General features: G+C 40.0%; 1 protein-coding gene across 4 annotated transcripts in view; it reads right to left on the reverse strand.

The window, feature by feature from the left end:
- The window catches only part of LOC109834380, a 46,795-nt gene extending 41,783 nt beyond the window's left edge, over nucleotides 1-5,012 (reverse strand). For 2 of the 4 annotated variants that reach the window (XM_020402389.1, XM_020402387.1), the window contains exon 1: nucleotides 4,527-5,012. In XM_020402389.1, the coding sequence (XP_020257978.1) occupies nucleotides 4,527-4,950 (424 nt within the window). In that variant the 5' untranslated portion in view covers nucleotides 4,951-5,012. The remainder of the gene's footprint in view (nucleotides 1-4,526) is intronic. The other 2 variants (XM_020402388.1, XM_020402386.1) reach the window with 1 other exon arrangement.

A 16,596-nucleotide genomic window follows, 5' to 3' on the forward strand; every position in this document is an offset into this window, starting at 1 on the left:
CCCAATTACCAAGATAAAGTTTATGTAGAATTACGTTATACAAACAAGTGGAGGACCTAGTTAGTATGGATATAACTATTAGAAACCACAAAAAGAAGTCCCGAAGTGAATATCAATCAATTGACTATGTACACGTACTTTTTGGCAGCAATAAATTGCCACATTGATCACTTTGTTTATCTTGATAATTGATCAGGGGGATTTTTATGGTGCAACAGCTCCAAATTAAAAAAAAACTTGCTACAAGAATCCTTAGTCTCACTTGTAGCTCCTCTAGGTGTGAGATTCTGGAGTACTTTCGAGTAAGTATGTTTAGTTTCTTTTAATTAAAAAAATAGATCTACATAAGAATTTAGAATGCTAATTTGATTACTTTGTATGAGTTGCAAATACACAACAAGAAGAGGAATAGGTTAGACCATAAAAGGTTGCAAGATCTAAGTATATTGCAAATACAATTATACAACTAGGCTATGAAGGAGAGATTTGATGTAGAGATATTGTTGGTGCAATAAAGTTGACTAGCATAGATGAAAGGAATGAGTGGTCATTAGGGGAATTTATTGCAGACAAAATTATAGAGAATGACTTAGTGGTTGAGGTGGTAACATTACATGAGGTGTTGTGGCTGATGCAATGGGAGTTGAAGAAGTAATTAAACTGAATTTAGAGCCTTATAGCTAAGGTTCGATGATCTTTAAGTGTTGTCGCTTCATCATCTAATAGGAGGGAGCCGGATACCAAGTTAGAGGATGAAGAAGAAGATTTTAATGAAAAACTAGAGAAAACTGAGGATAAGGATATTCCACTTGAAATGGATGATGATAATGTTGAAGAGGATGACTAAACATTCCCTTGTTTTGTTACTTGTTAGATTTGTTTTGTAGACTATTTGATTTTGTTAGATGATGTTATTAAGTGTACAATGATTTAAGTATTTGGGTAATATCCATACCTGCTCATGTAACCATCCTAATTTTTATTTAAGTGAGATTAGGGTTAGATAAATACTATGAAATATTAGAGCGTACCTATTGATCTTAGAGAGTTTCTCCTCTCTTTCAACATCTCGAGGCTACCGAGGGGAGTTTGTCGCAAGCACTGCCTCCACGCTTCTCCTAGACAGATTCGACAACCTCTGTAGCTTTGATAACATCTTTGGCTTCAACAACTTTGGCTTCTACAAAAACTTTGACCAATCTCAAAATCTTCTAAGGGGCTGTTTGGTTGGTTTCCTAAAAACCAAGAAAAGGAAATCGGTACAAGGAAATCAATAAAATAATATTTTTATCAATTTACATCCCTAAAACTCACCCACAACATCTAATAAAATATTATTTTTATCCTCCAACTCATCTCATTTCATCTCCTTTCTTACCTTTAAAAATAAAACAAACACAAGAAATGTGTCACATCATCCAACTCATCACATCTCATTTTATCTCATTTTTAAAAATCACACACATCATCCAATAATATTGTGACAACTCATTTCATCTCATTAAACATTCCTTTTCATCCATTTCCTCAAAAAAAAAAACAAGAAATCAATTTTCTTAAGTACGTGTCACATCATCCAATAATATACCTCCAACTCATCTCATCTCATCTATTTTCTTATTTTTAAAAACGAACCAAACACAAACAACCTCAAAACATCATCCAATAATATACCTCCAATTCATTTTCTTATTTTTTTAACCAACCAAACAACCTCAAAATAAGTTTTTTTAAAAAATCACTCACATCATCCAATAATAAGGTGACAACTCATCTCATCTCATCTCCTATTCTATAATTTCCTTCTTTTTTAAGCCAACCAAACAACTTCAAAACCATTATAATAGGAAATAGGTTTCCTATTTTTTGATTTCCAGGTTTTTTTGGCCAAACGAACAGCCCCTAAGAAAAAACCTTAAAACCCTGACTCCAAATAAACTGTTTATAGCTGTCACTGTTCATACTGTGAACAGTATCAGGTTACTATTCATCACATGAACAGGATCCCCAAATTAATGTTCATCACGTGAGCAGTACCCCCATTTGATATCTTTTGGTATTAGCTTTCAACGTCCAGTCCTTTGATGAGATCTTCCGACATTGCTATTCTTTTTTCAAGAATATTTCTTGAATTGTTCATCTTTCTCGTCAAAAGACGTCGAAATCAAGATTTAACAGGCAAATGAGTGACAGATCCATTAAGGACTTTTCTTTTTCGCTTTTTTATATTGGCTGACATGCCTATGGTTTTCAACGGCTGTCCCTCCTAGTGATCTATCTAGTGTTTCTATTGATTGACCTATATTGGGTTTCTTCTAGACTCGATATAGGTTTACAAGGCTTGAATAATATATCAAGGGTCTCCTACAACTAATATGACTCTACTACTGCTATGGTTTGTCTATTGCTGGTTACAAAATCGAGGATTTTTCTTGTAATTATTATGACTTTATTCTGGCTCATCTGTGCTAGAGTTATCTTCGGTTAATAAGTTGAAATGCTTTTCTTGATGTTACACCTTTATGGCTTCTTCATCAAAGTTCTTTATCTATTTATTTTGTTTTTATGTGTATTAAACTAAGGATCTTTGAGATATGGTCAGCTTAAGATGGAGTGTTAGATATTATTAAATGTTTAGTTATTTAGGTATTTTGTTAATTGGGTTAATATCTATACCTTCTTATACAACCCTCCTATTCTTTAGGAGATACTAGAGTTAGATGAATAATAATTTTGCCTTTTCTATTTTTGTAGGGGTATTAATCTTGACTTGACATTTGCAGGAAATAATGAACTTCACTATATATAGTAGATGTGTGACATGGAGGTCACATGTACGAATCTCAAAAACAACCTCTCTACATAAAAAATATGCTCCTTTCAACTTGTTAATTAAGACCTTTTATTTGTTTAGTAGGTAAAAGTCTATTTTTGTAAGTTTTTTATGTCAAAACATAAAAAATATGCTCCTTTCAACTTGTTTATCTAATGTTGGATAAAATGTGTTTGCTGCCTAGCTTTAGTGACTTGCGCGCTGCGCGCATCGCATTGTGCTTTGTGCATGATGCACATAAGGGGACTAGTGCGTGCATTGCGCCTTGCACTTGATGACGTACACTAAACCATATTCTCGTGTACAATCTTGTCGGTCTTTTTTTTCTTGTATGCGGTCATCGCCTCGTCTTTTTTTTGTGAACTATGTTTCTCTATGGACAACTACTTGCGGATTTTCTCACAATGGCTTTACATCTAAAACTCTTGCACACCATTGTCAAGCTTAGCTTTGATAATATTTCTATTGCCGGTTGAGTGTCAGTGCTAGAAAATCTAATTTATTCAACAATCATGGAACAAGAGTGATCATAATTGAATTTTGTGATATCCTCACTACTCTATCCAACATCTTTATTTTGTATCTTAACCTCGATATTGCAATTCTCTCCGCATAATTCACTCCAAATTATTTACCATGTATTTCTATGAAGTAAATTATACGTTGATTAGTCATTCAAAATAAAACTGAAAATAAATTACTTCAATAGTTCAATTTACAAAACATGATTCCAGTTATCGTTGAATTAAATATTCGAAGTTCAAACTCCCTCTTTCGATGATAATATTGTAAGTCTCAAAGAAAGTTAACAGGCAAGGAAAACCCATACAGTAAAATAAAAACAGTGAGATAGCTCATAGAATCAGTAGGTCCCTGCTGCCACTTAGTTCATAGTCGCCAATCTAGCGATGCAAAAACACATGGAGGGGATAGAAGCAATGAAGGGTGTTTTGGCTGATGGAAGGATGATATGGAGGTCGCGGCCTATGATGAAATGGGTGAATTAGGTAGTACTACTGGCATCATCTTTGTCGTCAGAGAATTCACTTTAGTACCCACGCAAATGATTTTTTTTTTTTTAAACTTCCCATTATGATTTATCAAACCATACAAATATCCAAAGTTAATGTACTAAAAACATAAAAAATAAACAAACAAATCAGCAAACTCGTTACTCAAGCTATCTGAGCTAAGGTGTTCAGGAAGAAAATTGTGGTTTCGGTTTGGCAGCCTCACTAAATGTGAGCAAGGTGGATATTTCAACTCCTCTCACATCATGTCAAGCACCTAGTAAAAGAAAGTACGCTAGTGAAAACAAACTTTAGCCAAAAGTATGAAATGGAGTGTTCTTATGAGTGCCTAATATTAAATAACTTGGATTGAATGCCGTAGGTCTATATTAGCCTCAGCTCATTATCAGTGGTCTCATTATACAATCATGTATTGACTAATTGCTAGATTAAGATGAACCCAAGTTAGAAGATCATTTATTGAAATTCCACTACCCTATCAAGAGTTCATCTTTGAGGCGCAACATAAACCAAATAAGCCAAATAGAATGATATTGTCCATTCGGCTATCTCCCTACCACATGCAGAATATAAAACATTTTAAGAAAGCTTTATAATTAATACCCATTTAACATATCAACTATCCATGGCCAAACCTAACCAAAATCATACAAAGGCCTCACCTTGCCCTAGCGCAGCTCTCATAGCATGAAAAACCGACAACCCGAGTTCTACATTCCCGCGATCAATGGCAGCCGCAATGATCGCCCGGCAATCCTCATTGCCGATCTCACCACCAACAACTCCCCCATTGGCTTCCACAACCATATCGAAAGCTTGATCTGCATCCTTAGCAGCGGAGACCCTTCTCAACAACTCCTCATTAAGAAAGCTCGATGAAGAGCTCTCTGAGCTCACGCTGTCGTTGTTATTAGAATTGGGTATTGAGTGACGGGCAGTTGATGAGGACGGCGAAGAAAAAAACGGGTTTCGGGTTACAAAGAGGAAGAGAGAGGATGGTGGTGGTGGAGACTGTTTGAGGGCTTGATGAGAGAGAGATAGAGAGGAGAGAGGAGAGAGAAAGGGGGAGAGAGAAGCAAGAGCCATTGTTTGTGTCTCTGGGTCAATAGAGCGAACATCAAGTGTTCGTAGAGGGAAACGGATCAGAAATGTGCGGCTGGACTGTGACGTGGATAAAGATGTTAGAGAATCTCCAACAGCTTCTCCGTTTCTCACTTTTGGAGAATTTAGTTAGGTTTTTGGTTCAACAGATTTTACATCTCATTCTCTAAAATAGGGATGTAGGAGAAAAAATGGAGAAGCTTCCCCAAATCTGCAGCATTCTTCACATTTTTTGAGGAAAAAATAGATTCTTCAAAATGGGAAAGCTGTTGGAGTTGGTGTAAAAATAATTTGAAGAATATGACTTTTGCTTCCCCCATTTTGAAGAAAATTTTGGAGAAGCTGTTGGAGATGCCCTTAGAGAAGCTTTAACGGTCTCATCCAGAAATTGCGTACGTACTGATGGCTAAAAGAGGAAATCACGCAAAACAAAGGCTTAATTGCACTTAAATAACCTACTATAGTTTATCCTACTTCGCAGCACTCATATACATGTCCTAAAGTTTTAAAATTTAGACTTTGATACCCTCAGTTATACAAATATGAAAATTTTTCTTCGAAAATTCTAATATGACACTCACATGCTAATTTTAGAACATTTAACTTTTAATATTTGTTAAATTTATTGTCAACCTATCAAAATCCTAGAATTAGGGTAGGTTAAAATAGAACTACGATAGTTCTAGCAAATTTTAATAAATTGAGGGTTAAAAAAAATCTAAAGTTAGTGTGTGACTGATGTATGAGAATTTTCGAGGATAAGTTCTTGCTGCATAACTTATTGTACTTAAGTGCTAATTTTAAAATCTTTAGGGTATATAAGTCTAAAGTTATGAAAGTGCAAAATAGGGAAAAACATAGTGTTTGTAACTGCAATTAAGGCTAAAATAAATAGGGTTTTTTAGATGAGAAATACCTATTGAACCCAGTATACGGGCATGGGTAAGGAACAACTAATGTGGAAATATATTTTCAAATTCTTTTGTAGTCGTTATTATTCTATGTTGGGTAAAGAAACAAACTAACAAGGGTAGTCCCGAATGATAAGTTTAACCCTCTTCATTTTCTTATTCCCAATTTTCTCTTCTCCTTTTTAAATTCTATGAATTGATTTGAAATTCTTCAATTCTACAATTTAAAAATTACAAATTTAATTCGAGTTCCACTGTTTGGAAATCTTTGTAGTTTCAACTCTAGAATTCTCAGTTCCATATTTTTGGAAATGTTAGAATTTCAGTTTGTTTGTGGTCTTTGGCATCTTTTTTGATGAGAAATGAATTAATAGTTACGAACAAAATTACGGAATTCTGTGCTTAGCATACAATAATATCATACGAAAAAAATACAACACTCCTCATAAATTTTTTGCTCATATGTTTACTCTCGAGGATCAATAACATCCCCTTCATCACATACCGACAATTTATCAAAGAAAACAATTACCGTATATATGTTCCTTGTATAATAATTGCAGTAAATTAGGGTTAGGTCCCAGTTCAAGTCCTCGTACTTACAAATTATTGAAAATATAGCAAAATCAAACTTTTGTCACAAAATCATACCCCCACAATGATTAAAAAAAATAACAGACATTGTCACTACTACAAAAGCCCTTTATAGCAATGGTTCCAACCGTTGCTTATAGGTCTTTTAGTAACGGTATGAACCGTTTCTAATACATTAACAATAGTTAAAACCGTTGCAAATAATCTGTTACTATTAATGGCGTTGCAATTAGCTTATTGCAACGATCTAAACCCGTTACAAATATAACAATCGTTGCTATTAGATTAAATTTTATAAAATAATAAAAAATCCACGTCAGTAAATCATAATTGTTGCTAAAGTCTATTAACAACAAAAGGCAACCGTTACTATAAGATTTAATATTTATTTTAAAAAAAAATAAAACATCCACATCAGCAAATCCTAACCATCGCTAAGGTATATTAACAACTAAAAACCGTTGCTATAAGATATTAAAAATCATTTTCACCAAATTTATTACTGCTTATTCTCGCATCAAACTGTAGCAATGACATTCAACTATTTCTAATCATTTATTTCAATACATGGTATCATTCAAATGAAACAAATAATTACCAGCATAAATAAGAAATTAACTTAATCAATTAAAAAATAATGTGTGTTCGATACAAGCTTTGTCAATAAATTCAATGAAGTGATAATTACATGGTTCACAACTTCTCCACATCCTCCGACTCCTAACTGAAATTCAAATCTAACAAATGAAAACCTATTCAAAGACCCATGACAGTGAAGCAATAAACCATGAATAATTAGAATTTAAATGATAAAGATTATGGCGAGCCCATTAATTATCAAGACGAGTTCTTCTTTCATCGAGTCTCTCCCAATGCTTTGTCTCCTTCCAATCAGATTTTATCATCAGATTTTACCAATCAACTCTCCCACCCATCTGTTGCAAGCACCCAATCAGTAAAATGAAAAAGGAAAACATTAAAAAATCAACTATTACAGACATGAATATGAAACGAGGACCATGATACACAAAATAAAATGAAAAAATTTGGATATAGAATAAAAATGAGTACAACTGTTAGAAAGTGCAAAAACAATAACAGAGAGTGGCTTGTTTGCTGTATTCAGAGATCCCTGTAGCAGGACTGAATTATTTCTGCTGGAAATGGTAGTTTTCGGATATCAAAGTTACTATAGCAGACAAAGTTCGGGGTAGCTATTTGCTTTGGTCGGTTGATGGTTTGGTTGCTCCGAACTATATGATGAATGTGGTCAATGTTAACTTTTTAGTGGTTGATAATCATTGGTTTCCTTTTGTATTTACACACACATGTATGGTGTAATTTTTGTAAAAGTGAAGGATGTTTCACTTCTTTGTAAAAGTGAAGGATGTCTCACTTATAAAACTGCCCGCTCTCATGATGAGAGGTAAAAACATGCAACTTCTTTTCAGTTAATGATATCTATTTGTTGCTTCAAGGTCTGGGTTTTCCAGCCTCTATGATCAAATGGATTATGGCATGTATCACTTCACCAAGCTATTCAATCTCTCTTAATGGATCTCTACATGGCTATTTTAAAGGTGAACGTGGCTTAAGGCAAGGTGACTCTCTCTCCCCTTACCTCTTCATCCTAGGAATGGAGTACCTCTCAAGGAAGTTAGATCTTCTATATCATGACAGGATGTTCAAATTCCACCCTAAATATAAGAGGCTCAAAATTACACACTTGGTCTTTGCGGATGATCTCCTATTATTTTCTAAAGCTGATCACTACTCTATACAGAAGCTTCACCAGTGTGTTCAAGAGTTTGGAAATATTACAGGTCTTGAAGCCAACCCTAATAAATGTTCTATTTTCTTAGGGGGTGTGGATGATTTAACAAAGTCTTCTATCATCAACCTGTTGGGATTCAAATTGGGTGAACTGCCTTTTAAATATTTAGGTGTTCCCCTAGTATCCAAGAGATTGTCTTACCTGGACTGTAATCTTTTATTTACAAAGATAGAAGACCAATTCAATCAGGGTCTGGGTTTTCCAGCTTCTATGATCAAATGGATTATGGCATGTATCACTTCACCAAGCTATTCAATCTCTCTTAATGGATCTCTACATGGCTATTTTAAAGGTGAACGTGGCTTAAGGCAAGGTGACTCTCTCTCCCCTTACCTCTTCATCCTAGGAATGGAGTACCTCTCAAGGAAGTTAGATCTTCTATATCATGACAGGATGTTCAAATTCCACCCTAAATATAAGAGGCTCAAAATTACACACTTGGTCTTTGCGGATGATCTCCTATTATTTTCTAAAGCTGACCACTACTCTATACAGAAACTTCACCAGTGTGTCCAAGAGTTTGGTAATATTACAGGTCTTGAAGCCAACCCTGATAAATGTTCTATTTTCTTAGGGGGTGTGGATGATTTAACAAAGTCTTCTATCATCAACCTGTTGGGATTCAAATTGGGTGAACTGCCTTTTAAATATTTAGGTGTTCCCCTAGTATCCAAGAGATTGTCTTACCTGGACTGTAATCTTTTATTTACAAAGATAGAAGACCAATTCAATTCATGGCAGAAGCATAAAACCCTCTCATATGCAGGTAGAATACAAGTAATCAAAAGTGTGATACTGAGTATTCAAACCTTCTGGACCTCTAATTTTGTCCTCCCAATTAAGGTTATGCAGAGGGTTGATTCATTGTGCAGGGGTTTTTATGGGGAAAATCAACTCATACTTTTAGGACTCCTCTTGTGTCATGGGAAAAAATATGTTTAAGGAAGGATCAGGGAGGATTGGGGTTGTTCTCTGCTCCTATTTGGAATTATGCATCTGCCTTGAGGTGTATATGGCATATTCATATAAACAAGGAGTTATTATGGATTAAGTGGATCCATGGTACGTATTTGAAGAATAGTGATATCTGGCATGTGAACATAAGATGTGGAGACTCATGGATGTGGAGACAACTGCTCAAGACAAGAGACAAAGCCATTTCTTTCTGTGGTGGGGTGGAAAACTTGAAGAATATGATATATTCCTGCAATATGGATGGAAAAATTAAACTCTCTGCCCTATATAAGTGCTTGTATCCTAGTGCAAGTAATGTTGCATGGTCAAAGCTTATCTGGGAGAGACTAAACATCCCTAAGCACTCTTTCATATGCTGGCTAGCAATTCAGAATAGATTGTTGACACAGGACAGAATTTTGAAGTGGGGGATTGCAAACACTAACTCCTGTTGCTTATGCTCTGCTTCGGTGGAATCCAGAGATCATTTATTTTTTGAATGTCCTTTTTCATGCCAGGTATGGAATGGGGTGTTGGATTGGCTCCAAAGTAGATGGAAATTTTGTAATTGGAACCAATGTGTGCACTGGTTCTCTACCTGTCTGAGAGTGAAGGGTTCAACTCAAAAACTTAAGAAAATGGCTATGGTCACTATAGTTTACATCTTATGGAGAGAAAGGAATAGAATATTGTTTCAAGAGAAAAACAAAGGTCCGGATGCAGTGATCAAAGAAATTAAAATGGAGATTTTGTATATTGTTCTCAATAGCCCTCAAGGTGGAGGTTTCCATTGTAATCTCTGTTAAGGGGGTCATTAGTTTTCTCTTTGTTTGTTACTCAGATGAGTTGTGCTAATCTGAGTATCTTGAGGTGTACTAAAACTTCTCATTTTTGGTAGTGAATAAAATTTTTCATTCACCAAAAAAAAATGATATCTATTTGGTAGGTTAAAAAAATGCACTGGAACCTTGACTGGCTATTAGACTAGTCTAAATAAATAAATAACGACTTGATCTCTTTTCTTAAAGGTTATAATTGACTACTTATTTGTTCAATGTAAAGAAGGCTATTTCGGCAATATGCCCTATTCGGGATAGTAATGAACAAGAACAGTTCTCTAAGCTCCTCAAAGCGTCAAGTGGGAAAATTATTTATGAACAAAGATGTTGAACTTGATGGACAGTTATCCTTTAAGACATTCTATTAGTTTTTACATCTATTATCCTTGTAATCACTCTAGATGTTTTTTCCTACTAATTTTCTCTGTTGGTGGATTGACCACAACGGGAGGCTGCTTCGTACTTTGGCTGATGTAGCTACTGAGGGTGGATTCTTGTCGATGGAGCAGGTCCTCTATAATGCACTATGCTTTGGTGTAGCTGTAGCTGCAACAGCTGCCTTCACCATCTATTCAAAGCGGGCTCTTCAAACTCTCAAGGCTGGGGAAGGGGTAAGTTAGTGTGAGACCTTATATGGATCATACTTAATGACATAGGTATATTGGATATGAGCTTCCACTTCATTTTCTTTAATTGAGTTTCAAGAGATACCAATGGATGGTGAGGTGTCTAACATGATGGATTTTACCACTAGTTTATTTCTTTGTAGTTCATGTGCTGGAATGAGCTGTCGGCTCGGCTTGTACCAAGTATTTCCTTTGGAAAATGATGTCACTTTCTTTTGGTTTCTCCATGGTTAAGAAACCTACTGGCTTACAAGCGTCTGGTGGGGATGGATGCTGCAGATATAACAGAGTATTGTATACATATATGTAGACGTTAAAAATTACCTATAGGTCCCCGCACGCGGCTCGAGACAGAGAGAAGACGATGAACGTCGTCATTCGAATCACAGAAGCTCATTTGACGATGACAAACGTATGAAGTGAGTCGACGGATCATACGAAGCAACGGAATTTCGGAATAACGGAAACAAGAGCTGATCGGGAGCTCCGCGTCGTTTACGAAAGGCAGAGCACCCCTCGTGTCCCATTTACTCCATATATGATTCAATCATGGGAGCCCATAGATCTTCTCGTCGTCTTTCCGACGCATATTGAACCGCGTAATTCCGAGTCCGGACGATAAATTTACGGTGGAAACAAACTCGACGCGCCAAAACAAAAAAAAGCCAAACCAAGACACCCCGTGGTGTCTTGGCTTGGCCGAGACACTTATAAGTGTCTCGGCCAAGGGCCAAGACACTTATAAGTGTCTCGGCCAAGCCAAGACACTTCCAAGTGTCTGCAACACGAAAATACTGATTTTGGTTGTTTCGATGGTTTTTTCGATCGTTAACCGTCTGAATTTGCTCCAACTGATCTGATAATGTGGTTAAGTGGTTTCAACTGAAGATAAGATATAATCAACCGTTCTTATCCAAACATAGGGCTCCTGAATCCTATAAATACAGCCCCAGGGCCTTCATTTTTTCAGATCTAGAATTCTCGAGCGTCGGCGAAGCCTTGCTGAATTGAGGACTAAAGAGCCACGAATTTTAGAGAGGAGGAGGAGACTTCAGCGGATTCTTCGGCATAAAGAAGAGGAGTTCATCAGATTTGCAGCTCAGTTCGTCCCTTAAGATTACCCTGTTACGGTGATTGTAGGCATATAAAATTGCTTATAGGTCCCTTAGCTCAGCTCGGCACAAACCGACAAACCAACGAGGCAACGAGATTGACTAATCGCACGCAAGCAACGGAATACGTCCATTCGCGTGCGGGATCAAGCCAAGTGTTCGAAGAGTCAACGAGTCATCCAACCAAGGGCATACTCGGACGAATCACGATCGAATCAAGATCGGTTTCGGACTCGAACTCAGAAGTGGATTTACTGCCTAATCGGGAGCCGGATTTACTGCCAAATCAGGTCAACGAATCAAGTCTGGATAAATCAACCACAGAACCGAATCACAGATAGAACCAAGAGCGGAAAACGACGGAACAACACACCCGGAGGGGCTCGGCTCAAACCGAGCCACCTCAAGGTGGCTCAGCCCAAGCCGAGCCACCCTGAGGTGGCTCGGCCAAGGCCGTCCAGATCTGGTGCTCAGCGATTGTCAACGCCAAAAAAGGCAGGTGTTCGAGAGGACCGGATCTCAGATCTACGCAGACGTACTCCGGATCTAAGCTTGGTCTTAGATCCCGAGACTTGGACGATTGTTTCCTTGGTGAATCAATCCTCCCCGGCTATTATTTCCTTTGTGGAATAATACCCGTCGTACTGCTTAGATCTGATCGGATCTAGATCTCGCGGTGGTCCACGGATAAACACCGGCGCAGGCAAAGAACCCACACAAAGCAAGAGACCGCAAAATAGGATCTTGCGATTCGTTCGACACAAAAGAAAAAGTTGTAATTTTCTTTATTTCTTGTGTTATTTGATTTTCGTTGTAACCGGATCTAAAAAAAGACCGGATCTTTGTAATCGATAAACTATTACAAGAATTTGCAATAGAATCAATGATGAAGAAAACAACGATTTTCACCGCGAACAGTAAGATGGATCTCGCTGTCGAGATCGGAGCGTCGCAGCCGCGGATCTCGATCCCGGTCGTGGAGGAGGTCGAGTATGAGTTCGACCAGCAAAAGTATGAGGAGTACGTATCCTCATCTGGATCAACCTCCCCCCGTAAGTCCAAGAAGTCCAAATTCTCCTCCAGGAGAAAGGTTCGTTGGTATGAAGAAGTCGAAGCCACCAACGAAGATCTCGCCCCGTTTGATGCCAAAGTCGCATCGGGTGAGATTCCTCCAGTTTCCAACCAGGTCAGATCTGCTCTGGCCAACTCTTCTGCCACAGAGGGCATGGTGACTCTCTCGAAGAGAGCCCGCCAAAGGCAACGCCAACGCCTTACGAAACGATTCGCAAAGGCCATGGAGTCAGTTGACGGGATCCGCTACAACGTGGATCTGAAGAACAAAAGAGGCAAGCAGCCTCAACAATCAACGAATGGTGGCTCCTCCAAGCCGCCAACAATGGAATGGGTCCGTGTCAAACGGAACCGATCAACGCTGGAGGAGCGCATTCGCAAGCGCCGCGCACTATCAGCGCAGGCACGGGCTCAAGCAAGCGCCGTGCACTATCAGCGCAGGCACGGGCTCAAGCTGAAGAAGCCCGTAGAAAGCTGCAGAAAGAGGTAGCCAAGAAGCCGCCACCAACTCGCAAAGTTTGGAGGCCGAAGTCTGAAGCGGCGGTTCAGACCAAAAAGTAGCAACTGCAGCCTCCAACCAAAATTCAACCTCCGGCGAACCAAGCTAAGTCGCTGAGAATTCCCATAGCTACTCCGGGAGATCATGCAGAATCCTCCCGAAGGAGAAAGCCAGTCTTGGAGCGCCTCGGTCCAATTCCCGACGAGAGAGGCAAAGCTCCAGTTCACGAGCGTTTGGGCCCGATGAAGAAGCCCAGAACGACTCAACACGCTGGGGGTCACCGTCACCTCCAGTATAACAAAGAACTCAAGGCAGCTGCGCTCACCAACTTGCGCATCGAAGTCCAAGAGCACGCTGAGGACTCGCGCCCACAAAGGCACGTTTCGAGGCGTGTAACTTTTGAAAACCCAAAGAAGGCAATCCAACTTCAGATGGAAACATTATCATCTGATAGTGATAGTGTTATACCTGAGAAGTCGTGCCCGCACACGATAGGTTACTCCGACTTTCAAAATGACGAGTTGTACTATCGTGCTGGGGGTACGAATAGAATCAAGAAGAGGAGTCCCCAAGAACGGGAAATTCAATGTCCCTGTTCCAAACTCATTCGGGCGGTATTGTCTGAATGCAATTGCATTAAAACGGTCCCCGAAAGAGTTTCAGTTTTTGAAAGACTCAGCGCGGAGACGCCAAAACCCAGGCCTAGGCGTTTTCAACGAAGAAGAAGGATGATTGAAGACGGAGAATTTCCGAGGGTCACCACCAACATGACGAGCAAAGGGACATCAGCACGAGAAGATTTCGAGTCGATTCTGAAAGCTTCCCGACCTAGAACCCGTCTGCAGTCCGGAACCATCGAGAGAGCAACCTATGGTAGGGTTCGGACAAGACGCCCTTCAGAAGATGAAGAATCTGATGCCGGCTCCGCGGTGGCATCAGATAATACAGTATCCAGCGAGGGGGAACCCCGCGAGTCACTGATGATAAGCGCGGAACAAGTGGCCAAGATGCTCGAAGATGCCATAGCCAAACAACAGGAAAGCTTTAGGTTCGAGATGCAGATGGCCATGCAGACTATGAGAGAGATGCATGAGCAACAAATTCAGGCACTGACGAACCAGCGAGGTGAACCAAGCCACCGTAACCAGGTTGTTCAGGAAGAGGAGCACACGGATAGGGATGAAGCTCACAATGCCAATAACCCTCCCGTCAATGCAGGGGGTGGTAACGAGGATGCCAACGAAGATACAAGTGAAGACTTGAAGATCAAAAACCTCGAGAGCAAAATCAACACATTGATCTCCGCTCAAGAGACGAAGAAAACAGGCATTCCTTGCCCATACCCAAGAGAATGGGAATCGATCCCATATCCGGCGAAGTTTAATCTAATTAACTTCACGCCGTTTAATGGGATGGGTTCACCTACCCAGCATTTGATTTACTTCAAATCGCATTTGGGGGTGATCTCTGGTAATGAGCCTCTGATGGTGCGGTCATTCGTCGGCACTCTTCGCGGAGCCGCCTTCGATTGGTATCGCCGCCTCAAGCCAGGCAGCGTAAACAGCTGGGATGACATGGAGACCAAGTTCCTGGCCAACTTCTTCGACGACGACACCGAGATATCTATCGGATCGTTGCTCGATGAGAAGCAGAAGGACGGAGAGTTAGTCGATACCTTCGTCAAAAGATTCCGGAACAAGGCGATGAATTGCCGGGACCCGATCACAGAGGAATTCATCCTCCAAACTTGCCACAACAACCTTGCGTTGGACGTGTTGGAAGCAATGGGAACAGCACCGTCTGACACTTGGAAGGATCTGAAGGTCCGAGGGGAGCAGGCTGAGCGATTCCTTAGGAGAAAGAAGGCGGAGAGAGGCCAACAGGCGACAAATGCTCCAGCACAGAATTTCAACCCAAGGGGGAAAGGTAAGGCACATGCTAATGCAGTTAATGCTAATCAAACCTTTCAATTGCAACCTCAGCAACAATAACGGCGGCAACAGCAACGAGCGTCACAATAATCGCAGTCACAATGGCAACAACGGCCTCAGAAGCAGAAGTCTTCAGAGCCAAGATTTCCCAAAGTGTACTCCTTCAAAGATGACGAAGTTCCCGGCATCTTTAAGTACTTGTTGGAGAACAACAAAATTCAGCTGTCAGCGATTGTGGATCAAGAAGGGGCTAGCAAAGTGACGGATCCGAGGTATTGTGCATACCACAGAGCGGTCCATCACCCTACGAAGTCATGCTACCACCTCAAGGACAAGATCCAGGCGCTAATTGATGTAGGCGTCATAACCCCGAAGCCGTCCAAGAATGTTGGAGCAAACGCAGTTTCAATCAGCTTTGGATCAGTGCCCACAGCGTGGTTTGAACCAAAATGCATCACCAAAGTGGGAATGAAGACAGTAAACGACGACCCGCATGGACAGCGCCAAAAAGGACTTGTGCCACATACAGCTCCAAACGGCGAAATCCTCTGGGTTCACCCCGACCTGATTGAAGATGAACAATGGGCCGGATCGTCATCCAAGAAGAAGTCCAAAGGGAAAGGAAAGTCTTGCTGCGGAGTCTCTGCTATCCCAGGAGAAGATGACGAAAGAATACAAGCTTTTCCGCTCTCTGAAGAAGAACAAGAAGTTTTTGCGACCCGAAGCGGAAATGAGTATCACTACAACTATCCACCACCTAGTGAGCAGGGGGTGAATAAACGGGGACCAGCCAAAACTCTCACGGAGATGGGGGTGATTACAAGTCCTACACCGGGCGAAGAAGCTCGACGACAACCGGTGAATAAGCCGAAAGACAAGAATCCCCAGGAGGTGCAGAATCCGAAGCAGTCTCGTTTCAGCCGCCCGATTGGAAGAGACAAACCGGAAAGCTCGAAAACTCCGCAAGTCTTCGATATAATGGCTCAACTAGCCAACATTCCAGCAAGGATAACACTATATGAATTGTTGTGGCTGTCCAAGGAAACCAGGGAGGCCTTGCAAGAAGCTTTGGCCAATTCAGAGGTGTTTCTGACTCAAATCAAGCCGGTGCCTGAACAGCCAGAACCACTGAGTCAACAGTGCAACATAGCGACCAAAAACCTTCCCTGCATTACCTTCACCAAAGAGGACATGCAGACGAAGAATTCGAACCACGATCAACCACTATACTTCATCGGGTACATCGGCTCCAGCAAAGTC

Source organism: Asparagus officinalis, chromosome 3 (assembly GCF_001876935.1).
Source record: "Asparagus officinalis chromosome 3, Aspof.V1, whole genome shotgun sequence".
Classification (NCBI taxonomy): Eukaryota; Viridiplantae; Streptophyta; class Magnoliopsida; order Asparagales; family Asparagaceae; genus Asparagus; species Asparagus officinalis.